At 41.0% G+C, this 27,597-nt stretch overlaps 1 protein-coding gene across 1 annotated transcript in view; it reads right to left on the bottom strand.

Moving 5' to 3' along the window:
* Positions 1-15,716, bottom strand: part of ddx31 (DEAD (Asp-Glu-Ala-Asp) box polypeptide 31) — a 62,712-nt gene extending 46,996 nt beyond the window's left edge. Inside the window, exons 1-7 of the mRNA XM_067231303.1 lie at positions 15,658-15,716; positions 15,337-15,420; positions 14,602-14,750; positions 2,555-2,630; positions 2,378-2,421; positions 2,134-2,204; positions 231-295 (exon numbers count right to left, since the gene is read on the bottom strand). Coding sequence (XP_067087404.1) covers positions 231-295; positions 2,134-2,204; positions 2,378-2,421; positions 2,555-2,630; positions 14,602-14,750; positions 15,337-15,399 — 468 coding nt within the window. The 5' untranslated portion in view covers positions 15,400-15,420; positions 15,658-15,716. The remainder of the gene's footprint in view (positions 1-230; positions 296-2,133; positions 2,205-2,377; positions 2,422-2,554; positions 2,631-14,601; positions 14,751-15,336; positions 15,421-15,657) is intronic.
* Positions 15,717-27,597: the final 11,881 nt, after the last annotated feature.

The raw sequence follows: 27,597 nt of genomic DNA, 5'->3' as shown, positions 1-27,597 counted from the left end.
ATCCAATTGGTTGTCACTCATTGACACGGTGGCTAAATTTGTCTCAAATTTGCATGGAATAGGATTCACTTCCATTTCTGGGTGCCCATGACTTGCTGTGTGTCCAGTTATACATTATTGCCACATGCAGGCCTTCATGTGATTCCCATAAAAAATGAATGGGTGAGAAATTGTCTCTGAAAAGTGCTAATTGATACTGCCCTTAAAAGTATTTGTGAATGAAGTCTTGCCTTGATCTTTGGCTCCACTGACTGTAGTGCCTGGACCAGTGGAATCCCATAGGCCAGAGTTTTACCTGGGGAATAATACAGAACTGTACACATGCCTAACTTTTGGTCTCTGTATTACCATTTGTGTTTATCACACAAACACAGAAAAAACTGAATGAATGTGTTGATTCCATGTGTTTTATTCCTAAAACGGCACATGTGATAGGAGCTGGTAAAAAGGTACACATGTGGGCAATCTATTAAATCGCACTAACGGTACATGTCCACTACAGCGTTGTTTTAACGCTCTGCACCTCTTGCCTTCCCACAGTACACCACGCTCTGGGGCGTGTCCAACAGTTAATAAAGAGTTGTAGTTCTCTAAGGTCACTGTTGTAGTTCCTGTAAAACGGTGTCATGGCCAAGTGTGCAGACTTGGGTTCATGTACCTCACAATATCGATCATTATTGATACAAATAAAGGTGCGCCTGTCTAGATCAAAATACAGCTTTTACACACATGATGTAAGAAATCAGATACGCTGACTAGATGAAGCATGATCTTATCTTTTTGCAAACCTCAACTAGAAAGAAGGATTTATCAGACAAACGTTGACGTGTACTAACCTTTTATTATATTACTCGAAATCTCTGCAAATCAGAGCAGGCTGCAGCGTATAGAGCAGGCTGCAGCGTATCATCCGTACTGCTGAGAAGGTGACTGGCTGCAATCTGCCTACCCTCGAGGACCTGCACACCTCGAGGACCCTTCCGGCAGAAGGCTGCGGTCTATCAGGACCAATACCTCACGCCACAAAAACAGTTTCTTCCCTTCCGCTGTTGGCCTCTTCAACAAGGCCAAGGGACCACACTGACTCAAATGACTTCTTGCTTAAAACACTCTGCTTTTTGCACTGCATTACAACATGGTATCTTGTACATTTGTATTTTTTGTAATATTTGAATTTTTATATTGTAATTTACGGCAACTTATATTTTATTGTATATTTAATTCTATTCTAATCCCACTTAGTACTGCTAGTTTATGTACCCTTAGTAGTTAGTCCACATATTTAAATTTTAGGTATATGTTTATTGTATGCACCTTCCTGCCAAAGCAAATTCCTTGTCTGTGCAAACTTTCATGGCAAATAAATCCCTTTCTGATTCTGATTCAATGGCTAGATTATGGCTATCCACTACACATTTACCATATGGCTAGCGATTGACTGCCAGCCAGCATTTCAACATTGAATGTCAATCGTGTGCCGGGTGAGCTAGCTAGACTATGCAGCTAGCACATAAGAAAGTTGCATAATGTGACGAGACGTTAAAAGTACAAAAAACACACCAGGGACACCAACAACCTCAGCAACCCTGCGCCAGGCATAATTTTTTTTGTTAACGTAACAAACAAGACTTGATGTGCAGACACACAAGATAAGTTTCTCCATCTTGAAACTGAGAAACCTAGAAAATGTTTATCATGACCAACGGTTTCTACGTTACAAGAAACAAGAAACCAATTTGATTGGCCAACGCCAGCGTTTAACGCTCCTCATTTACATAAAGTTGAGAAAATCTAGCTTGAACGGGAGCATTGACGCGCGTCAATGCCCGGTTTCATTGACAATGAATTGGAGGCCGACGCCCCGCTCCGCTGTAGTGGACACGCACCGCAAGATTGATTAGTAGTTATTTTCTTCCATATTACGAAAGTTAAAGTCACTCAATATGATAACTTGAAATGCTAAATGAAAATGAATAAATGTAACTTTTTAGGAGAACTGAATATCCATCACTTGTCAGTAAAGCAGGCTTGTTTTCTAGTCAGGTTTTGGTGGCGTAATAGGGGTTGAGTTTGACCAAAATACCAGCACCTGTCACATATGCTGACTGTAGCGTGTGTATGTAGGTGTCCTACCAGACCCCGTCTGAGAGCGAACCACTGCATCTCGTCCACACATCAAGACAGGAATTGTCTGTTTCTGTACACTGCAGACACACACGGTTAGACAGACAGTTAGGGACTGACATTACATGAAAAACAAACTGTTTTAGAGATACAGGAACAGTTTGTGATTGACATGCTGCTTGATTGTCGAAACAGGAAAGCAGTAGACAGCTGACGACAAATTAGACCATCATCTTATTTTGTCACACCTCACCAGGTCATACATGTTAGGTTCAGGACTTTGTTGAGAGTTACCACCTGGGAAAACAACAATTAACCGTCAGCTTGTTCACAGCAAAACGCAGAAGACATTGTTTGGACCTAAGAGCTGTGATGAATGGTGATAGGAAAACAAATATACTGAAAATGTTGACTGGTTTGTGGTACTGACTAGGTGTGGATGCAGGCTCAGCTCAGAGAAGGAGTCACTGGTGAAGACATTCTCCTTAACTTGGGTGACAGTAGGTCTGGGGAGAGAAAAGGGGGGGGCAAAGGATGGGTGTGGAATCAGGGAGAAAGATAGAATGAGAGGGATGGTAAATATTGAAGGGGGGGTGAAAGAAAAATTAGAAATTTCCAAGCACAGACAATCTTGGTCAATGTTAGGTTACAGCATTGAAAGGGTTGAACTATTGTGGCAGTTGACATTGTTAGGACGCCACAAAGGAGAGTGGTAATGCTTGCAGAGTGCTCAACCCACAAATCAAGACATCATGCTACATGTTGACGACAATATAGGCTACGTGCTGAGCTAATCTTTTTCATCAAAATAAATAGTTAGTCAGTTGGCTGAGCGGTGAGGGAGTCGGGCTAGTAATCCGAAGGTTGCCAGTTCGATTCCCGGTCATGCCAACTGACGTTGTGTCCTTGGGCAAGGCACTTCACCCTACTTGCCTCGGGGGAATGTCCCTGTACTTACTGTAAGTCGCTCTGGATAAGAGCGTCTGCTAAATGACTAAATGAAATGTAATAAAGAGGTCCAGTTTGGGCAGCTGCCGACCACTGCCCTACAATAATAGTGTATGTAGTCATGGTCACTGTTTCATGTTGACGTGGAAATTGACACCATACTGGTGAATTGATTATGATTCGATGAAGATTGATTATGATTGGTGAAGATTATGATTATTCTGATTCAAAAAGAAGCTCTCGAATCACCCCTTTTAGTATTGTTCTATATTAACGGAAACCATATGTTAAACTGTTGACTGATTATTAATACCTGAAAGATAGAACATATTGAGACAGTGTCAGGGGTTAAAGTGGAAAAAAATCCTGAGCCCGAACTTTTTTGATTGTGAATGACAAGTCATATTCCGCAATAAATGTGCACAAATACATTTCTAAGTCGCAGACACGGTCAGTCATAGACAACGGTGTGTCAGCTGTAACAGTTGCTCCCGGCAACGTCGTGGTAAGTTTGAATTCACGGGCAGCGGCTCTATGACATGACGAGCAAGCACTTTCTTACCGCTGCTGACATATAGTAGCTTCCTCAAGGAAAACGTGCAGAAACAAGCACCAGGCTCTCTCAGTTTCTTGCACCAACTGCCAAGAGGCTTGCCGTCTCTACCTTCTTTCCACACCCAGAGCCATTTATTTTTGAGTCATTTATCTATGGGTAGGACATCATCCCCAGGCTTCATGAATTTGCTCCATGCTTTCACCGACAACGCTAAGTATGGATCTCATTCACACTGTTTTGCCCGGACCCGATTAGGCTTGTAACGTTAGTTATAGCTGCGTTCCGCTCATATAATTGGTAGGGGAAATCAATTAACTCAAATATTAAACCGCATACAAGTTCCCAATTTATTTTTTCTCATGGCCGCACGCCGGACATCCGGCACGGTGCCGGAATACTTTAAGCCCTGCAGTGTGTGTGATCTGTGTGGCAGTGGAGCGAGGGAGGGGGCAACCTGGAAACAGGCATCTTCCTTCGTAGGCAGAGGCCTAAGCTAGAAGTCAAGATTTACAGTTTTGTATGGCTGTCCACACTCAGGCGATTAGTCTATTTTTTGGTCGATATGCTCTTGGTCGACTAAGATCTTTTTTAATCGAGCTGCCGTATGGCAATGTGAGATCTGATTCCCGCTTGTGTCACCATTGCTGAATTAAAGAAATGTTCTACAGAAATTGTACATTATATTATTTAAAACAAATAAACTCTAAAAATATATAATTTAAAAGAAACTGTGTTACTGTTTTCCCTTTTGTTAATCTGCACTTTGTTTAGTTTTTTTGCACACGGTACAAGCAGAATTGGCTGCCGAACTACAAACTCTGCCACAGCCTACTTTGTCAGTGTTATTAGTCAAAATGGCAAAGAAATCTGTGGTATGGCAGCATTTCATTAAAGTACATTTACATTTAATAAGTACCGGGTGACTCTAAAAACTTTGAATGCAAACTCTGCCAACAACGGTTTATTTTTCATAATTCAAGGTCGAATATGATGTAGCCTACCACCTGAAAAACTTAAATTGGCCTATACTTCGCTCATGCTAACGCGTTAACGCGTTGGGTTGAAAAATGAATATGCCTATTATAAGAATCACGTCCAAATCGAATGACATTATCTTCTCCAACCGAGACCACAAAATCTGTCTCTGTTGCACCGTTCCCCACTCAGCTTCTACGTAAATTCGTATGCCGCACTTTTTCAGGCAGTGATCTGCACGCTCTGATGATTTGCATGTTAAACAAACAATACTTTTAATTTGTAGTACATTGTAAGGGATAATACATACAGTAACAACAGGACTGGTGACACGAGACTTACTATTAGTAATAGCTTATTTTATAGCAACTGAATCTGGAATGTCCAGCAGCTACATTGAGTCAGATCGGGAAAATGTTTGTACATTTATGTTTATCTAGTTGTCAATCTCCCTTCTTACGTATGTATTTCTTTCATATTATCTCTTAAATCAGTGAGGTAAAACATCACACAAAAGGGTTTGATGAAAAACATCGTGACATTTATAGAAGAAAAAACGTTTCAAATTTTGATTAGTCGATTTTCAGAAGTGTTTAGTCGAGTCTTGGTCGACCAAAGAAAATCTTGTCGGGGACAGCCCTACAGTTTTGCCCTATGCCCGAAATCTTATCTTAAGCCACCTGTTGGAAGGCCAGCACTAGGCCCAAATTGGGATGATTTATGACTGAGCATCTTTTGTTGGTTGCATGAGATGTCTTGACCAAGAAGTAATATGAAAAAAAAAAAAAAAAAAAAAAGGGTGCCTGTGGAATGTCTGGCTATTTACCATATACAGAATGAATGTTAATTCATTCATTCAGTGATGTGGAATGAGATCGGGAGCTTTGGTGAACTAGCTTACCGGCAGTGATGGGCAGTAACGCGTTACAACTTTTTTCGAGTAACGAGTAAAGTAAGGCATTACAATTGCAAAAACAGTAATTAGATTACTGTTACTTTCCCGCAAGCAGGCTGCGTTACTAAACCGTGATTTTGTTTGTGAGAGTGTCTAATGAGAATCAAGTATGAGCGGTGCGAAGTCAGTGCGTGTGTAGATCAACAAGAGATAACGGAGTGCGGGAGAGAGCAGGACCATGCAGTGTTTAATGCTTGGAAGTACCGACATTTGAGTCTGTAAAAAGTGACAAAAACATTAGCGTCTGTTGTACACTCTGCGTGGGAAGAAAACTTTTATCTGCAGCGATAAATTCCACCTCAAATCTGAGCAAGCACCTTGCAAGCCGGTGTCGTGCCAAGGCACAGGATTTGTATCCCCTGGCCGCGGGAGCGCTTCTGAGTTTAACTGTTGCACTTCGAAGTCACCTCTTAAAGGGAACAAATAGCGACGTGGAAGACTCAACAGGGTTTTCCATAGTAACAAGGGACTCGGTTATTTACATAAATACGTTTGTCTGTTCCATTAAGGCGACATGTAAATTGTTTTTTCCTTTAATCTAGGCTACCTCCATCCATTAATCTAGGCTACCTCCATTTGTCCATTCTCTGCGGGTGAGGTCTGACAAGGATGCCCCGTCTTTGCTAACCTCTCCCTCCCTGCCCTCTAATGTGATTTCTGTTTTCATTTAATTTAGTTTAATATGGCTTTTCAATTAACCACTTTGTTCACCTGTCTACCATATGAGTTACAGAGGGGATACACATTATATCAGGCCGTTTTTTCACCTGATATAATGTGTACCCCCTCCCCTAACATGCAAATGGTCTGTCCTGCCATCACGTGTGCTATTTTATATACACACACACACACACACACGTGCATAAAGTTAAAAGATTGAAACTAATGAAACAAGTTCTGAAAAAGAGACTGTTTCCTTTGATTCAATTTTATATGATTGAATATGCAGACAATAGAATTAGGCTGAGAGGTCTATTGCTTTATAGCGTATTCAGGTTGTGCATCATGTTTTTGAAAAGTAACTAAGTAAAGTAACTAATTACTTTTGAAAATAAGTAGTCAGTAAAGTAACTGGATTACTTTCTTGGAGAAGTAATCAGTAACTAATTACTTTTTCCAAGTAACTTGACCAACACTGCTTACCGGTAACTTGCTTGTTGGACTCGCTGGCTTGTTATGTTAATTTAGACTATTCAGCTTCCAAGGTATGTTCTTTATGCTATTGTGTAGCTGAATAACTGTTAATGTGTTACGTTAACATACCGGACACCTATTCAGCCTGTTGTTCTGTGTGCTATTGTGTAGTTGAATAACTTGCCTTTCCAGATTAAATGTCTGTTGTTGGTCTTGGATTTTGTGAAATACATTTCTAAATACATGTGACTTATAGTCCAGTGCGACTTATATATGTTTTTTTCCTCTTCATGACGCACTTGACTCTGGTGCGACTTGTAGTCCGGAAAATACGGTAGCTAATTTGATTATCAATGTACTTTTAAAGGGATGTTTTGTAGACTGTGCAGGCAGCACCTAGCCTGCACCTAAGAAAGGTGCCACAAAGAGGGCTTTTGTTGAGGTCGGGGCCATTACCTATAGAAAAGACTTTTGACTTTTTTGGAGCGGCACATCACCACAGAGCACCAGCGGAAGAGCATTAGATGCCAGGCATCTCTTGCATCTGGTAATTTCGGAGTCCAATAGCAGAGCAAATCATTTTCTAACAATTTCATTTACAGGTGTCTCTGTAAATGGACTCTTGGGCCTACTATTGTGCTAGAGCACGAGGCCATCATTGGTGGCTTCAACTGCCTCTACTGGCTTGTAAAAAAAAAATGAGAAGGCCCACCATACCAACTACCCAAAGCTTCTGAGCCTGGCAGAGCTTTTGGGGTGTGATTATTTTAAGAAGTTAAAGGTAACACACCTAAACCTTCAGATAAATGTCACCTTATTATCTATACATGCATTTCATCTTTACATTATTGAGTATACATTTTTTATAAGTTAAAGTATTTTTTTTACCCTTTCCCCAATGTCTAGATTGACCAGAGGAATAATTACAGATCATCAAATAATTTATGAGATGCTTGAGATTTTATCATGAAATTGAGGAGCCTATTCTGATGGCCATAAGATCATCACAGGCAATTAGACTGGAAATAGACGAAAGCACAGATGTGTCTGTGTGCAGGCAGCTCGATCTGCATGTCAGGTATAAATTTATTTTCTTTGTCAGAATTACATACATCTTGGTCTCTGTTGAAGAACTGTGGATACTAAATGCTTTTCTCACAGATACATGGATAAAGAGGGAAAAGCATTTCATCCATTTCAGGATCTTGTCACTGTTCCAGATGGAAAAGCTGACACCATTGTGTCAGCTGTTAAAAAAGTGATATTAGACAAAAGTATCCCAACAGAGAGGCTGTATGGGCTCAGAACTGATGGGGCAGCCACAAAGACAGGTACCGGATTTCTTTGAATTAACACCGCCATTGAATAAGCGCCGCCCTTGAATAAATGCTGCACCAAAAAAATCTGAAAATTGTTATTTAATTGGTTAAATTCAACCCCAGTATTTATTACACATTTACATAACTTTCTGCACAGGTTTCTGTTTGAAAGCTAACGTGTATGGACGTTTAGGCATGCTGCTTCAAGAACAAGAAGCAGGAGGAGCTCTTGAGTTTACTGGCAAGTGAGTTTGACGAGTGGGCCATCTATAGTTCATGGTTACATTCTTGATTTCTCTGACACGTGCCCACAACTCAACTGAAAGCTTAGGTAAACAAGAACAAATTAGTATTTAGTGATCCTAAACTTGTTGTTTATTATATTGAGTGGCTTCTTCAACACTAACTTTAGTAATTAGCAAGAAAATGAAAACTGTAAAAAAAAACAAGAGACGACAAGAGACCCTTTTGACTGGCTACCACAGCTGGAACATTCTGGGCTTTGGAGAACTGGATTATCTGCTACAGAAGAGCATATCATAGTAGCAGGCATAATACAAATTTTCCTCACCTGGATAAGCCGGCGGTGCTACGTCTTGCACCTAGATACAGACCTGACCCTCGGACCGGTAAGTTAGTTTTACAGATAGCTAATTACTAGACTACCCCTATGTTGGAATCGCTGGAGCTAACCAGTCGAAGGGCATACAAAAATACAGGGTGTTAATATCACAGCCTGGAAACATAGCTAGCTACATGTCATCACCCTGGCCTTTGCCTGTGGCATTTCTGCAGCTGTCTTAGCGTTTTAGGCAGCTAGCCTAGCAAAACTAATGTTCTACTATAGGTAATCGCGCATGGGTTTGTGATGTCAGCCACCGTTAGCTTCACTTTCCACAAACATTTTACATTACATTTACATTTAGTCATTTAGCAGACGCTCTTATCCAGAGCGACTTACAGTAAGTACAGGGACATTCCCCCCTAGGCAAGTAGGGTGAAGTGCCTTGCCCAAGGACACAACGTCATTTGACTCGGCCGGGAATCGAACTGGCAACCTTCAGATTACTAGCCCGACTCCCTCACCGCTCAGCCACCTGACTCCCTTTTAATTAAACCTAAACCATGCAACGGAACGTAAAATCCAATACAAGCAACGCAATCATGACCAAGACGAACCTTTTAACACCGACATTGTCTATCTAGTGCAAACATTTAAGGTCAATTTAGGGTGGGAAAACAAATAATAATAATAAATATATATGCAGTGTTTCCCACACAGACTAATTTGTGGCGGTGCGCCACAGAATCAACACCAGCCGCCACATATTGCGTTTCGTTCTTTTATTTTTTTACGCTATTTAAAACACGCAGCGTATTCGTTCAGCTGCATTTCCTTTCCCTGCTCTCCCTCCGTCTCTGTCACTCACGCGTCTCTCAAACACCCGCATTAACTTCCGCATTAGTACCGTAGCTAAAAGTCTAGGAAAGTTTAGGTTACTTTTCGATAGGTACCTACGAACATATATCTGTCTCGTCCGCGTTGCCGGCCAACGGAGTTGAACGTCCGCACATGGCGGCCATCTTGCTACAGTCAACTCGCTCACCCATAACATTGTGTTTACATTTACATTTAGTCATTTAGCAGACGCTCTTATCCAGAGCGACTTACAGTAAGTACAGGGACATTCCCCCCAAGGCAAGTAGGGTGAAGTGCCTTGCCCAAGGACACAACGTCATTTGACTCGGCCGGGAATCGAACTGGCAACCTTCAGATTACTAGCCCGACTCCCTCACCGCTCAGCCACCTGACTCCCTTGTGTTGGTGCTACATGTACTTTTTAAAGGGGCGATTGATTGCAAAACCGATTTTACCTTGTCATAGTTTAAAAATGACAGTTTGGTGTGTAAAATAGACATACAGTGAACCTCAAAGTCCATTGAAGCCTCTTTCCTATCAAAATTTCACTTTTTGAAACTGCAACTTGCAAACGCTAGCTTTTGAAACAGTGCAAGTTGTGACGTCACAACTTGCAGCATCAACTTTGTCACGCCCCAAAATTTACATTTACCCGCCCTCTGGTTTTCTGGTGCATCAACGGAGGTCGCGCAGATCTCCGACACTTTTTTTAGCCAACTTCGCGCTGCTCGGTACTTCCACAGGAATTACAAATAAGAAAGTTCATAAGTTTTCAAGATATTGAAAATGGAGCGCCGTAAATGCAGTGTTCCAGGCTGTACCGGGAATCCTGACACTTCACTATCTTCCCAAAGAACAAGACACTAGACAGGCATGGCTGATGTTTATCTATGGGAATATCCCTATTAAGTACGACGCTAAAGTATTAATTTGCTCGAACCATTTCACCAAGGAGAGTTTTGAAAACCTGGGACAATGTAAAGCAGGATTTGCTATGAAGCTGTTGCTGAAAAGAGGTGCTGTTCCAACCTTATGTTCATCACAACCGCAAGCTGTATGATGTCGCTAACAGTTATTAGCAATGCTAATGTATCCTGCCTGTATCTAGTATCGGTAGAATGTGTGATGATTTAGTTTATTGGCAATGGGGCTAACATTATTTCTTGTTCCTGACTTTCATTCAAATAAATAACCTGTGTTGTCATGTAAATCTACAATTCAAGATGCAAGTTTGTCCAGATCTATTTTTCAGCAAGATAGCTAGAGCTAACTAAAGCTGAGTTGAATCACGATAGTTTGTTTGCTAAGCTGTAGCTAGTGCTAACGTTACCCACCAAAGTCGATCCTGTTTGCTTGCAGGGATCTTCTACGCTAGAGCTACAGTACAGACAAACATCAGCCATGCCCGTCGAGTCAACATTAGCTAGACTCTAGCTCATCTGCTTTTTATTAACGCTGATTTGCAAGGAATGCTAGATAGCGAAAACACCTAGAGCAGGCATGTAAACTAGTTTAGCTTGCTAACGCAAGAGCATAGGTAATGTGTGATGATTTAGTTTATTGGCAATGGGGCTAACACGTTATTTCATGTTCCTGACTGTTTCATTCAAATAAATAACCCGTACATGTAAATCTACAATTCACGATGCATGTTTGTCCAGATCTTTGGCAGGTTATTTTTTATCTAGCTAACTGAACCTGAGTTGAATCACAATATACTTTAGTTGCTAAGCTGTAACGTTCTACCCACCTAAGTCGATCCAGTTTGCTTCGACAACAGAAGTGGAAACAACTAACGTAATCATTTCAAATGATATCTAGTCAATCTGTTGAAAACAGTGTTGTGTAGACACAATAGATTTATTTGTACGTTTTTATTTCAAGTCTCCTCCTTCGTTGTTTCAGTGAGTGTGTTGGCCGTTTTGCGTCTTTGCTCCACAGCTTCACTCGTTGTAAACCAACCAATCAGCGCGCAGCTCATCTATATATTCATGAGCATATCATAAAAGGAGAAAACCTAGCGTTTTTTCCTGGGAAAATTTCAGAGGGGCATATGCATGGGGCATAGAACAGCACCAGGGCCATTTTCAGCCCAACCAATGTTACATACCCATACCCGGAGACCTTAAGGAACCGTGTGAAATACCCCCAAAAAAACAGTCAATCACCCCTTTAAATGACCATAACCGTTTTAAAATCAGTTGAAAATTGAGCAAGTTATGGTCATTTAAAAAGTACATGTAGCACCAACACAATGTTATGGGTGAGCAAGTTGACTGTAGCAAGATGGCCGCCATGTGCGGACGTTCTAGACTCCGCCGTAAGACATCTAGCCTTTATATATATATATATATATATGCCTACGAACATGTCTGAATCTGCTACTTACCGGGTGTCATGGAGCCGACCAGCTAAATAGTTATTTAGCACTAGCGTTGCTACCTGCATCAGTGTTTCCCACAGATTAGAAAGCAATTTGTGGTGGTGTGGGGATGGTCGCCCCGTGTCTGCTCGGGGGGGGGGGAGGGCATTCCATGTCAGACCGGGGGGGTTCAAAATAATTCCTTCGTTAATAATTCGTTACACAGAACTTTATTATATTAAATAATATGCTATAATAATCTACCATTAAATAACTTTCATTTTTGGTGCGGCGTTTATTTGAGGGCGGCATTTAATTAGTAAGGGTGATCTCGTGAATTGTAGCTGCAGTGCAGCCATAGACAACTTTGTTGCTGGCATTGTGAAAAAAAGAATCATGCAGCTAAAAACGCAGGTTTCATTTACTATCGCTGACCTCCTTGTCTATTCTTTGTCTATAAGTGCGGCAACTCCCTTTCTCATTGGCTATCAATTAGTTGTGCGTTGGTAGTATAACTGTCTCAAATACAGGTGTTCTACATTGTGTAGAAATCTGAAGCAGTATGCCTAAAGGTTCATACACGTTAGCTTTCAAACAGAAAGTTATGTACATGTGTAATAAATACTGGGGTTGAATTTAACCAATTAAATCCGTTTCCAGATTTTGTTGGTGCTGCGTTTATTCGGGGGGTGGCGTTTATTACACAACGTTCATTTTTGGTGCAGCGTTTATTTGAGGGCGGCGTTTATTCGAAGAAATACGGTACACACATTTAACACCCTATACAAAATTCACAACCCCATTCAAGTCCTATCTGTCGAATGGAAGGAAGAATAGAAATTAGTTCCCTTATCCTGAGCTATCTTACCTGCCTGTTTCTACATCTGTTTGTCCACTTCACCTGTTGCTTCAGCTGGCTCTCTCACAGCAGCATGTTGGATGCTGTCCTCCTCTCCTACTCTTTCTTCAATGCCTAACAAATCTATCTCTTTCTCTCCCTAACCCTGTCTTTTTGCTTGAGCAGCACTGGTTGAAGCCTGAAAATATTTCTGGGTAAATTGTGGGGTGTAGTAGTTACTGCACTATTACAGAAGTGTAGTAGTTAGCTAGCTCTACAATTTACCGGGGCTAGGTCTGAATCTAGGAGAAAAACGAAGCTGCCAGCTGTAGCTAGGTATATAGCAACGCTAGTGCAAAACAACTATGTGCTGGTCGGCTCCATGACGCCGGTAAGAAGGGCACGTGAGATTGCTCACCAAAAGAACAAAGAGGAACCCACTTGTCTAGCAGATTAAGACATGTTCATAGGTACCTAACGAAAAGTAACTAATGCTGAGGGCTCGCTGATATCGCTGTCTGTCTAGAACGGCGTATCTATGCGTCGGTGCTAACATCAGGGTTCGACATAAGCAATGGCCCGATGGCCCGGGGCCAGTAAAAAGTTACGTTGGGACAGTTAAACTAGCAACTCACTGGCCTGATCGGGCCACTGCAAATTATTGATTGGAAAAAAAAATTGCATTGTAAAAGTTAACATCCTTCATATGTTTTGCTATCTGCTAAATGCATAAATAACTTTGCAGCTTGTGGGGCGCACAGTTGGCAAATCAAGAGTTGAGTAGTGAGTGACGAGTGGTTGTCAAATTGTAATTCTCTAATCTTGATACATTTTTTAACAACTGGCGCGAGACAATAAAGTGAAGATGGCAGAAAAGTAGAGCTACGAGCTTAAACGGAAGCAACTTTTTTATGGAACGATGATGCACTGTGTTGTCTGTCGTATGTTCCCATCTAAAGCAGACAAAAGTGGTTCTTTTTACACAGGCACCGAAAATGTTCGAAAACAATCCCTGACCAGCCATGCTAGCAGACAGCACATGGTTTGCGTGACAGCTAAGCGGATGGTTGACAATCCATCTTCCAGGCCGTTGACCATGCTGGTCAGGAATTTAAATGTAGATGCCCATCATGTTATTGCACGACTTATAACAACGGCATATCACGTAATTAAGACGGGCCAGACATTCGCCTCGTTCCCCCGGGCTATTGAACTGCAGCAGAAGAATGGTGTCGACTTGGGTACTTAGTATCATACTGATGAAATGCTATGGAAGCTTTTATATATTAGCATTGAGGGACCAGAGGTTTCAGTTTCAGCCAGACAGAGTTGTGCAGAGATGGCTGTCAGCAGGGAAGAGAGCACGTCATGTTTGAGGTTAAAAGTCAATTGTTTTGCTGATTACCTTTTTATTTTTTATCAATAGAAATGTGATTTCATTTTTGTTCTTTTTATATCCAGGATGTGTTTAATAAATGGTTAAACATGTTAACAGAATAACACAACTTATAAGTCTTTGGTTTTGTTGTAACAATGATAAATTACAACTTTTGGAGGGGGGGCCAGTAAAAATTGTCTTGGGGCCAGTAAGTTTCAAACCCTGGGCCAGTGCCAAAAAAAAATAATGTTGAGCCCTATAAATCCTTCATATTTAGTCTTACAGTAATAGTTGTGTTGTGTTTCCTAATAATACCAGGGAGTGGCTCAAGTGCCCAGATTTCAATATTTCTGAACTGAGTGTAATGATATTTATTGTCCACAAAGTGTACATTTGCCTATAGCTGTGTGCATTAATTAAATAATGAGTATTTCACAGAGAACTTGTATCATGCAGTTTGTGTTCATTTGTATTAGGATGGTTACTGAATTGACTGAATATTTCACAGCCCCATCTAGAATAATTTTCACCAGCTGCCACTGGGTACCGTGTGTGTGTGTGGTGTGTGGTGTGTGTGTGCGTGCGTGCATACCGGTCAACATCAAGGATTTCTGGGTTGTTTTTGAACAATGATGAAGTCTTGATATGGGTCTTATTGTCCGTCTGGTCCATCTTGCCCTGTTTGTAAGATTGTTCCTGGTGGTCGAATCCTAAGGGGAACTTTCTCTTCTTGGCCTTTTTCTGGAAGACAAAAGGTACATTACTTCAGTTCAAACATTGGTGAATCAGAATCAGAATCAGAAAGGGATTTATTCGCCATGAAAGTTTGCACAGACAAGGAATTTGCTTTGGCAGGAAGGTGCATACAATAAACATATACCTAAAATTTAAATATGTGGACTAACTATACTAAGGGTACATAAACTAGCAGTACTAAGTGGGATTAGAATATAATTAAATATACAATAAAATGGACAAGAGATGGACAAATGTAGTTTCAGGAATTTTTACTTCCTGAGCAGTAAATATTACTGCTACATAATTGGTTGCAATGGTGTCAGAATCTGTGCCACTTTGCCTAGACCTGCCTCTGAATTTGAGAATAAGGCTACATTCAATTGACAGAAACTGAATTTGAAAGCGGATCCGGTCTCATTTGAATTTCCTGCTACATTTGAAATAACTTCAATACGGGTTAAACCCAATCCAAACAATTACATGAATTATTTCAGTTTAATAACATTTGTGTCTATGAAACAATAGATTTTATATAAAGATACATAACATAATAGCTGAGGAAGAATAGCCTAATTCACTTGTCCCCCACCTTGAAATCTTTCACGTTGGCTGGTGCACCTTTGCTTTTCTTCGTTAAAACGTCCTCAGACATGATTGGCGGTAAGCAGTATTTCTAAAATAATTTTAAACAACTAAGGTTAGCAACAGTTAGCAAGCAAATCTATGAGTCGACGATACACACCATGTGTGTACAAATGTAGCTATCCAGTGACACTAACGTAAAACCTCATTTTGACTTCGAAAGTTTTTTAAGTCAGTAAATTTGTTGTCTTGGTGCAAATGTTTTTATAACCAGTCTGCTGTGAAACTATGAAACGCTCAGGTAACGAAACTAATGTATTAAACGCACATTGATTCGAATATTCTCTCGTAGAGTGAAGCCAACCTCGTTTCCTTGTTAGATTCTTCTGTTGAGAGCGTGGCAAATTGTAACCAACATTTGAGGTGCACGCCACCTACTGCTCGGGAGTGTTTGTCCGGTGGCTTACATTTTCTCAAAGTAAATCAAACCAACAAAAATAATTACAATAGTTATTATAGTATACACTCAGCCCAGTTTCCCAAAGGTATAAGAAGAGAGCCTATCATCTGTTCAATGGTCCGTGTACTTTGCGGCCAATGTATTTTCGTTTTGAAATAAGAAAACCAAAATCGGGACTACGATTTACCCGACCACCATTTAGAAATAGGAAAACAAAAAACGGAAAAAAATCCGTGTATCATTCGTTCTTTCATTTTTCAATTGATAAACCAAAAACCAAAAATTATTCGTTTTTCCGTTATTCAATTGAGAAACCAAAATCCAAAAACCAAATCCAAAAACGGGGCACTGACAATCCGTGTATCATTCGTTCTTTCATTTTTCAATTGATGAACCAAAAAACAAAAATTATTTGTTTTTCCGTTATTCAATTGACAAACGAAAAACGGGAAACGAAAAATGATTGTTTTTCTTGTTATTCAATTGAGAAACCAAAATAAAAAATAAATAAAAAATAAAAAACGGGGCACTGACCCAAAATGGTTTAGAAATTGTGTTTTTGGTGACCTGGAAGTTGTTACTCATACGCCCGTTGGCTGCGCGCAGTTTGCAGTGTAACCAGAGCGAGAAAGGTCCGTGTACCTTGTGGCCATTGGTTTTTCTATTTTGCAACCCGTGTTGACAAACGCAAAATAGGGCCGTAATATCGTTTTGTCACTTTAGTAAGTCGAACACACATTTAAGTATAACGGCTTGTTTTTGGTTGTTTTGTTTTATTTTGGAATAACGGAATAACCATATCACACAAATGGTATTACGAGCCATTTACTCGTTTGTTTGATTATTCCATATCCTTTATCCTGGTATCTGCAAAAAATGAAAAATAGCCTCGTAATATCGTTTTGTCCATTTTGGATGTCAGAACCAGATTATGGGGAAAGGCTTGGTTTCCGTTGTTTTGTTTCATTTTGGAATTACGGAATATCCATATAACAAACGGTATAACGAGCCATTTACTCATTTGTTCGATCGGCCGTATTATGCATACTGGCACAAGTGAAAAAGAGAGAGAGGGGGAGAAATGTGAAACTATTGGGGGTGTTATTACTTGCGAACACCAGAGGGCAGCAACGACTAGCTTTAAAAAAAATGTTCCTGTGATCTGCAGGCCTACAATCTTGACGACATGGCAGCAGGTTATTTAGTAGAAGACACACACACCAAACTGAAGGCACATGTTGACCGCGTTTGCTAGTTGCTACTTAGTTAATAAATCTTTGATGAACCCAAGTTTCTTTAATATATATTAAGTTTCTTTAATATATATTAGAAACATTACAAGACGGGGCTCCAGTGTGTGTTCAAACAAGGCCAAAAGTGCCAGACAAAAGGGAAATCAGATTTTCCTGGGAACCCTCTCGTTGCTGCTCCGTACTGTTTTTGGACTTTGAAGAAGTTGAATTTGGAATATGATCAGAACTTTGAAAAAAGTATCCACAACAGTGCCTCTGTCAGTTGTGTGTCTATGTAAACTGCAAAGGTAGCCCACATGATCTCAACTTTCTTACTATGATTGCCTCAATGCACTTCATTAAGACATACAACAGAACTGAAAGCGTAATTTAGGTGGGGGGAGGGAGGGTTGGGGCGTGGAGTGTTACTTGCACGGGTGTGATTGATACCGTCTGGCACTTTTGGCCTTGTTTGAACACACACTGGAGCCCCGTCTTGTAATGTTTCTAATATATATTAAAGAAACTTAATATATATTAAAGAAACTTGGGTTCATCAAAGATTTATTAACTAAGTAGCAACTAGCAAACGCGGTCAACATGTGCCTTCAGTTTGGTGTGTGTGTCTTCTACTAAAGAACCTGCTGCCATGTCGTCAAGATTGTAGGCCTGCAGATCACAGGAACATTTTTTTTAAAGCTGGTCGTTGCTGCCCTCTGGTGTTCGCAAGTAATAACACCCCCAATAGTTTCACATTTCTCGCCCTCTCTCTCTTTTTCACTTGTGCCAGTATGCATAATACGGCCGATCAAACAAATGAGTAAATGGCTCGTTATACCGTTTGTGTTATATGGATATTCCGTAATTCCAAAATGAAACAAAACAACGGAAACCAAGCCTTTCCCCATAATCTGGTTCTGACAACCAAAATGGACAAAACGATAGTACGAGGCTATTTTTCATTTTTTGCAGATACCAGCATAAAGGATATGGAATAATCAAACAAACGAGTAAATGGCTCGTAATACCATTTGTGTTATATGGTTATTCCGTTATTCCAAAATAAAACAAAACAACCAAAAACAAGCCGTTATACTTAAATGTGTGTTCGACTTACTAAAGTGACAAAACGATATTACGGCCCTATTTTGCGTTTGTCAACACGGGTTGCAAAATAGAAAAACCAATGGCCACAAGGTACACGGACCGAGAAACCATGGAAACGAGCGTCCACCAGAAAACACAAGAAAGAATGTAGATAGATCCCAAACTTGAAATGGAATGTTTGCACTTTCAGTGTATATTTTTTTGTATGTATTGTACTTGTGTTTTTCATGCCAACAATGTTAATAAAATGATCAAATGCATTCAGTGGCACTCATAATTTCTCTTTCACCGAAAAAATTTGGTTAGTGGAAATTCTGTGGGATCACCAGCCAATTCCACATCGGCTGGCGATCAAAAAAGTTAATTTAGAACCCTGATGACAACCGAAAAAATCGGCAGGACCTTCCAGGTTAGCCTATTTATATTTGCCTATAAACCCAGCGCTGCGATAAGAGCCACTTTGAGTAACAGTGGTGTCGACACCATGGCCGCACGTTTTGTTCCTCTAAACAATATAAAACTCCATGATTGTTTGAGTAGGCTATCTAGATTAAGAGACATTAGTGGAATACACGAAGAAGTCATTTGGGTCACAACTTCCGGGTCACCCAAAACAAAATTTCAAAATCATTTTTGGTCAGTGCCCCGTTTTTGGATTTTGGTTTCTCAATTGAATAACAAGAAAAACTATCGTTTTTGGTTTCTCGTTTTTGGTTTCTCGTTTTTGGTTACTCAATTGAATAACGGACAAACTAATAATTTTTGGTTTTTGATTTAAAAATTGAAAAGTGAAACAACGAATGATACACGGATTACTGACCGAAAATCATTTAGAAATTTTGTTTTTGGTGACCCGGAAGTTGTGACCCAAATGACTTCTTCGTGTATTCCACTAATGTCTCTTAATCTAGATAGCCTACTCAAACAATCATGTAGAGTTTTATATTGTTTAGAGGAAAAAAACGTGCGGCCATGGTGTCGACACCATACCACTGTTACTCAAAGTGGCTCTTATCGCAGCGCTGGGTTTATAGGCTAAATAGATAGGCTAACCTGGGTTCTAAATTAACTTTTTTGATCACCAGCCAATGGTTTTTCGTTTCTCGTTTTTGGTTTCTTAATTGAATAACGGAAAAACGAATACTTTTTTGTTTTTTGTTTATCAATTGAAAAACGAAAGAACGAATGATACACGGATTGGAAAACTACCCCTTTTCCGTTTTTTGTTTCGATAATAGAAAACGGAAAACGAAAAAACGACCCATTTTCTTTGATGTGCTTAAACATGGAAATCGGGAAGTAAAATAGTGTGTGGAAATCTTCTTTCTCAATTTTGCATAGATTTTTGTGTTGTGACCCGAAAGTTGATCCCACAAGCTTGTAGTGTTTTGTTGCGTGGTTATTGTCATTGTTGTGCCGGTTTACCATTGTAACCATGAGTTAAATGAGTGTTAAGTTTCATAAGAGGAGCTGGATTTTTTCCAACATGAGTGTGTACACAATAAGTAACTTCTTTCAGCGAAGGATTCTGCGTTGTCACTAGGCGAAGGCCCCCGATCTCGATGAAGGGCCCCTAAACTAGTGATGGGCATTCCGGCTCTTTTTCGTGAGCCGGCTCGTATGGCTCAGCTCACTAAAAAGAGCCGGCTCTTTTGGCTCCCTAACGGCTCTTTAAAAAATACATGTTTTAACTATGAATTTGACTATGATAGTTGTGAAAACTATTTGATTAAATTATGAAATGAAATCATACTCGACCGTAACCACATATCTTTAAAAATGCATTGATTTGTCATGGCTCTCCTCCGAGTTTTGACTACTCTGACTGTGTGAATTGGCTCGGCCCTCCCTCATGCAGGATTGACAGGAACAGACGATCATGTGTGCGCCTTTAAGCCTACAAGTATTTTTTCGTTGTTCTTTGAATTAGTCAATTATTTTAAATACAATTAAAATTAATTATTTCATAATCATTTAGTTTTTATAGGCTGTATTAATCTATAAAAAATAGAGTCAGCTCTTCAGATATGCGAGCCAGCTCCCGACGTTCACCTTCAAGAGCCGGCTCTTAGAGCCGGATCGTTCACGAACGACCCATCACTACGCGCGCGCAAATGGCGCGCTGCCATTTGTATGGAAGCTAATCAGTGACATGTTTTTAATTTTAAAAGGCATTGAATACTTAATATTGAAATTTAAACAACACGGACTTCACATATGAATATATATTTCAATGTAAATAAAATATCAGACCCAAAAATTCAAGGCTCGGAAATTCAGGTTGCTCAAATTCGAGCCCCCCCCAAAAAAATTCGAGCTCAACCCTCACGCTCTCCTTGGCGGCTGTATAGGCAGCCCATGTAATCCAGCTGGCACTGTCTGACTTAACAGCAAACGCCGCTCCGATGTACTCAGTTGTTGTCTTCTGTACACCCCTGTGTTGTCGTCGGGGTCAAAGATGCATGGGAATGGGTCTCGGTGTAGAAATGGTGTGTTACTAGTCAATAGTATCGAATGCATTGTAGTAGTTCACATTACATGACAGTGCTTAGATTTCAGCCTAAAACCGGTCCCACTGATTCTAATAAACTGTACTTCATCCTAGCCACATACTGCTAACAAGATTGAGACCTTTACTTTGTAATGCTATGAAAGAAAATTTGTATTTTTGTATTGGGAAAAGTCGTTGTGACACTGCGGTGAGTCACAACGACTTGGAAACAGCACAAGAGTGGCGTAACAGACTAGGTGCGGCGAGTCTCAACGAACCCAAAGCGACACGAGGGTGGCATAACAGACTAGGTGCTCAACAACTTGAAAATAGCACGAGAGTCACGTAACAGACTAGGTAGACAATGCAAGGAATACAAATATTTCACTTTATTGTTTTATTGTGAAAAGTTTTCACAACATCACTGTCAAACATCTGGGGCCCGTTCTCCGTACGTCGCTAACTCAGTTAGCTGGATTTGATTGTTGACGATTTGTCATTATCTTGGATTGTTCGGTTCTTCGAAGCTCATCCAGGGCCCCGTTAGTTGTAAGGGTTGAAGCTAAGTTAATCAATTGTCCCTTTATCCCGTTAACATTAGCGAGATGAGTGAGAACAGCAAATATCGGTTCGTCAACGGCTGATCTGCATCCAAATCATGTGGTTAATTTCAATCAGGCTAAACTTATCAGGGAAATTGCACGTGCACGTCCTACTTCAAAAGGCAGGAAAGGTCGATCACCAAAACCGTGATTTTCTAACGGTATGATGGCGGAAAAGACGAAAGAGAGAGCGGTGATAGGCTATTCTCGCCATCCGAGCAAACTATTATAATGAGTCTCTAGACAATAAGCATATTAACATGGCTAAATCAAACACCGCCACCGCTGCCAGAGCAAGACAAGCAGCTTGGGAAAAAATTGCCGATAAGCTAAATGCGAAAGTTTTGGGGAAATGTATAGGCTCATCTTAAGTGCCTCATCACCCCAATCAATCAGATCACATTTCTTTAATTGTGCCTGCTGGTATAGGCTTAATGGAAATTAATAATCGAATGAGATCTTGCTAGCGAAAATAATGACCTCAACTCTTTCAGAATAAGTAGGCTAGATAAAAACAAGGCCAAAGAGTATCTAATTGATACGAATTCATAGACAATTATGAGGATATATGTAGGCTACTGCGCTTATATCATGTACTATATGTGTATATGCATGTAGGCATATGTGTAAATCCCTCTTTGATGTCATTGACTGGGACATGGCCAGGGAATATGAATTGATTCATCAGCTGGTTAAGCGCCAAGTACACTTTTCTTACAGCAACGCATGCTGCGGCTTTGCCAATGTTTTCTGCATCGCCTATACTGTATAAAAATGTAGCCTATGTACCTGACGCAAATAAACTCAAGGCTATGCAGTCTGAAGCACAGTTAAAGTTTCAAGTAGCTTTATTGTCAATTTGTTCACGTCAAGACATAAAAAGGAATCGATATGACGTTTCCCACTCTCCCACAGTGAAACATATAAAAAGCACAGGCACAACAGATAAGACAAGACATTTCCTAAAACATAGCGTTACGTATTCACATACAGCAGCATAAGCTCATAATAAAGCATAAAGCTTGCTGCGGCGTGTGATATTTGCAATGTACGGCCCGAGAAGGTCTTTCAAATAAATGAGTCCATGTCGGCTGAATCGATATCGCTCAAACAAGAACTCATCAGTGTGAAATAAAGGATCTTGGCAATCGCGAAGAACTCTATTGGTATGGAAAGCTAATCGAACTAAATTATAGCTCCTTGGTCAACTGGGGTCTCTCAAAAAGGGAGCTGCCATGTTATTTTCTGGGGGTGTGGCAAGCTTATCCAGCTACACTTACGTTAGCCTGCTCTGGAGCAGGTTAGTGCTAATTGATATGTTACTATGGTGATTTATCGAAAGTTGCTTCCACGAACCAAAAAGAGGGGCGTTTTTTTTTTATCTTAGCCTGAAAATTAGCTCGCTAAACCGCTTAGCGAGCTACGACGAATACCCCCCTGGACTTGCTGTCATAGCAACAGGTCCTTAAACTTAAACCTGCTCCCGAGCAGGTTTATTTTATGTAAACAAGATTAGATTGAGGCTTTACAAGCAGAGGTGATACAGGAAGTCTGTCACAGGCATATCTTGTCCGTTTTTACTACAGGAACCTTGCAGAAGGTGCAAGAATAATTAGCAGAATTTAACATGAAACCGAATTAATTGCTCATTGCGTGATAGATAGGCTCCTTAAGCACAGCGCGATATGCTAGCCTATACTTTTTGAGAGGATATCCTATAATTTTTTTGTGAGGGTGTCATTTACATAATACATTTGTTGAAACCACATCATATATTATATTTATATATATTTATATTCTATATTTATATTATATATATATTATATTTAGTCATTTAGCAGACACTCTTATCCAGAGCGACTTACAGTAAGTACAGGGACATTCCCACGAGGCAAGTAGGGTGAAGTTCCTTGCCCAAGGACACAACGTCAGTTTGCACAGCCGGGAATCGAACTGGCAACCTTCGGATTACTAGCCCGATTCCCTCACCGCTCAGCCATATGACATTAAAGATGATAAATGAAAATATGAAAAAAAACATAGGCCTAGCTTACTGTAATACGCGATGAAACGCGTTGTCACTCCTCTACATTTAATTTGGTCTGCTACTTTTTGCCAGCCCTCTTTCTTGGATTTTGCAGACTTTGAGGTGTTCCCTGGCGTTCTGATAAAATCTTCAAATTCGGAGTAACCTTCGAGCAAGCTGTTGCTCTGTTGGCTCTGTTGCGGAAAAAACAGGGCACTCATTTTGGCCACGGTGAGCAGCCATAGACTTATGTGAGCAGCCAATAGCAGCGTTGCTGATCAAGGTTTCTACTATCGATACATACCCCCATTTAGACCAACTTATAACTCAATCCAGCTATACTAATCATAAACAACAAGTGTGTTGGAAGAACCGAATTAGCCAGATCATGATAAGCAAGATGGTGACATATTGGATGTGTCATTTGATCTCGGATGTAATAAGCGACGTACGGAGAACGGGCCCCTGCTGTAGAACTTTGAGCACAGTGAAATCCCCAGCCATAGCTCCATGACTCTAGACAACGGCTGCTGTCCTGACCCTAACCCACTGAATGTATGTAAGTAGAAGTAGTAGCACTTCCCCAGACAACTTCCTCTGGAACGTCCAAGCGCTCAGTGTCCAAGCGCTCGGCATGCCACCTCCTTTGAAACCTTGAGAGGATAGGCGAGTCTCAACAACTTGGAAACAGCACGAGAGTCACGCAACAGACCAGGTAGACAACGCAAGGAACACACTGAGACGAGGGGGGAAGGGCGTTCATTCATCCGACCGAGATGAGGAAGTTTATTGCTCTAACTGAAACAAAGTGATTCTCTCTCAAACGAAGTGATTCTCTCTCACTTCATCGACTACTGTCTTTCTATGTATCTCATGTCTGTTGCCATCTCTCTCCCCCGCCTATCTGTCTCTCTCTCTCTGTAGGCCGATTTATACTTCTCCGTTTTTACGGAGACGGACACAGGGAACGCCCTCTCCGACGAGGAATTCCCTCTCCCTGCCCTCTCCGAGCCCCTCGGAGAGCTCTACATGCACCTCCTGATTTTCCTGACTATCCGTCTGTCCGTTCGTCATTTTACGGATACCCCTTGGCTGTGATTGGTCCGTATTAAGAACCGCTTGCGGCGGGGGCGGGGTTGCCGTGATAAACAGGACTAACAGAATCCTTTGACCGCCATTGCTGTAAGTTTTTACAATTCATATTTCAGCTAAACAGTACATGTAAATCAGCATCTGAATTAAAATGTGACAAGAAATGGGCAGTGTAGTTGCTGAAAATGCGTATTTTATTGATGAAACGGCTAATTTGTACATTTGCTCCGACTTCTCGATAACCTAGGTAAATAAACACTCGACAACGACTTACAAAAAGCCGTTGCGCCACCTACTCTTCTGGCGGTGAATTGTTTTCAGCACCCACAGCCTTCGGAGTACTATAAATTCAACCAATCCGTCCGACTCCGTCCGTCTGTCTGTCCGTAACGAAGTCGGAGAAGTATAATTCGGCCGTGTCTCTCTCCCTGCCTACAGCATATTGTGTTTGACTATGACATAAACTACACTTGTTCTGGCGACTTGGGGGTGGCCCTGGAGGATCTGTGTGACCTGGATCAAGTGATAACCCCTGACGTCCAGCGAGTGTTCCTCCCTGTTGAGTCTCACGAGAGTGGTGTAATAGACAAGGTACGGTGAGTCTCAACAACTTGGAAACAGCACGAGAGTCACGTAACAGACTAGGTAGACAAGGCAAGGAATACAAATATTTCACTTTATTGTTTTATTGTGAAAAGTTTTTACAACATCACTGTCAAACATCTGCTGTAGAACTTTCAGCGCAGTGAAATCCCCAGCCATAGCTCCGTGACTCTAGACAACGGATGCTGTCCTGACCCTAACCCACTGAATGTATGTAAGTAGTAGTAGCACTTCCCCAGACAACCTCCTCTGAAACGTCCAAGCGCTCAGTGACCAAGCGCTCAGTATCCCACCTCCTCTGAAACGTCCAAGCGCTCGGTGTCCAAGCACTCAGTATCCCACCTCCTCTGAAACGTCCAAGCGCTCAGTGTCCAAGCTCTCAGTATCCCTCCTCCTCTGAAACGTCCAAGCGCTCAGTGTCCAAGCAGACAACGCGGATACAGCGAGAGAGTGGCGTAATAGACAACGCAGACAACATTCCTCTTTCCTCATTCCTCCGACCGAGACGAAGGGGGGAAGGGCGCTCAGACAGAGACCCAGGCTCCGCTCAATCATGTCCTACTATGAGGTATGCAGCAAGGTCTTATTCAGCTTTGTTGTTGTATTTACGTATCTATGATTTGTAGGTGTACATTGAAGGTCATTTTACATTTACATTTAGTCATTTAGCAGACGCTCTTATCCAAAGATGATATTAGTTTAGTTCATTAGTAAGTTTAGTTAGTTACTTTGTACATTTTAATCAACAACAAAAAAAATTACGATCCGTACATTCGTTTATTGTATGCACCTTCCTGTCACAGGAAATTCCTTGTTTGTGTGAACACATTACATGGTGGATAAAACAAATTCTGATTCTGATATAGAAGATGACACGGAGAGGGTTATATCTGATTGTCCCCAGGTCAAAATTTAGTCTGACAGACCACTACCGGCTGCACCTCTCTGCTGCCGATCTTCTCTTCGTGCTGACACTCCCGTTCTGGGCAGCGGATGCCACACTGACGGACTGGCGTTTCAGATTCAATATTCTTCTGTTGGTATTCACTCTCGTTTTGAGTTGCTTGGTGGATTGGATGATTTGCACTCTCTCACAGTAATAAGGAAAAAACAACACATATTGGCCATTTTTACACTTTATTAATTTTACACTGTCAGGGACCTCAGTAGCGTGTGGAAGATCCATACGCAGCCACAACAGCTTGGCACCTCCTCCTCATGCTGGTCACCAGCCTGTTCACACACTGCTGTGGGATCGCCTCCCATTTCTCAACCAGGATTTGTCGCAAGTCAGCCAACATGTTTGCGTTGGTCACTCTGGCACATACAGCAGGCCCAAGCTGATCCCACTTGAAGCTCAAAACGAGAGTGAATACCAACAGAAGAATATTGCAGGGGAGTTTGGCACATTTTTTGGGGCCGATACCCACACGGTTAGCTGTGTTGCTTGTTCCATGAATGCACGATCCTTACAAGTTGTACCTCGTTGTAAAGGTGACTAATCAGGCTTTCCAACGATATAAAATACAATACCAATTGGTATTACTGAAGGGCAGGAATAATCGACAGAAATAACGTTTCCAAACTTTTTTTGAGGAGTTTATATATACTGTGTGCTAGAAATGCAGGGTCTAAGCTTATATTATGTAATGTTTCTGTGGTTATCAAGAATTATCAATAGTATGTTCCTGCAGTACCGGAGGCTGCAGTTTCAGGACCGCAGTTCTAGGACCCTAGTTTTACCTGACAGCGAATGGGATGACGAAAGGCAGTGTCACTAGATCTCAACAAGGCAGTGTCACTAAATCGCAACAAGATATTTGAAGGGTTTGAGAGGCAAGAAACAACTCTGGGAAATGTGATTATTCAGATATGGATATATTGAAAATATATATACAATAATAAACAATAACAATCGCAGTATCACATCCATCCACCCCTCCACCAAATACACCTGCATCGCTCAATCCAACTCTTCATCATTCCCTCCACCCCATCAACCACTCTTGAGAGCAACATTTTGAAGCTGAAGTTTCAGCACCGCATTTCTAGGATTTCTAGATTTTCGCGACCACCAAAAGACCAAAAAGAGTGCGACCAAAGCAGTATTCCCCACAAATAGTACTTTCTGTCTTCAACTTGGTTGTTAACAGTTGTATGTAACTGCAATTAGCTCATTGTTAGGTAAAGAAAATCATATATCTCAGGGACTGCTTTTGATAACACAGACTGGTCAGTGTTTTTTGACAACACACTTGATGAGGCAGTGGAGGCTTTGTCAGCAGTCAGCATATGTGATGATGTTTGACCTGTAGCTCTTACATCAATGGTGATGAAGAGTTTTGAATGTCTGATACTTTTGCAACTACAAGAGACAGTCCAGAACCTGGCAGATCAATTCCAGTTTGCTTCCATGAAGAGTAGAAGTCTAGATGATGCTGCCCTTACATTGCTGCATCACGTACATTCCCATCTGGAAAAACTAAAAGGCTAGGCTTGTGTTTGTGGAATATCTATAGTGCGTTTAACAGAATGTAACCACATCTGTTGGGAATACTATACTAAACGTGTAAATCCTTGATTCATACTGCAGATAATTTAATTCCTAACACACACACAGGGTTCTGTCTTCTCCCCGGTCAAAATACTGCAATA

Source organism: Osmerus mordax, chromosome 28 (assembly GCF_038355195.1).
Source record: "Osmerus mordax isolate fOsmMor3 chromosome 28, fOsmMor3.pri, whole genome shotgun sequence".
Classification (NCBI taxonomy): domain Eukaryota; kingdom Metazoa; phylum Chordata; class Actinopteri; order Osmeriformes; family Osmeridae; genus Osmerus; species Osmerus mordax.
This window is presented reverse-complemented; position numbering and strand designations above follow the sequence as displayed.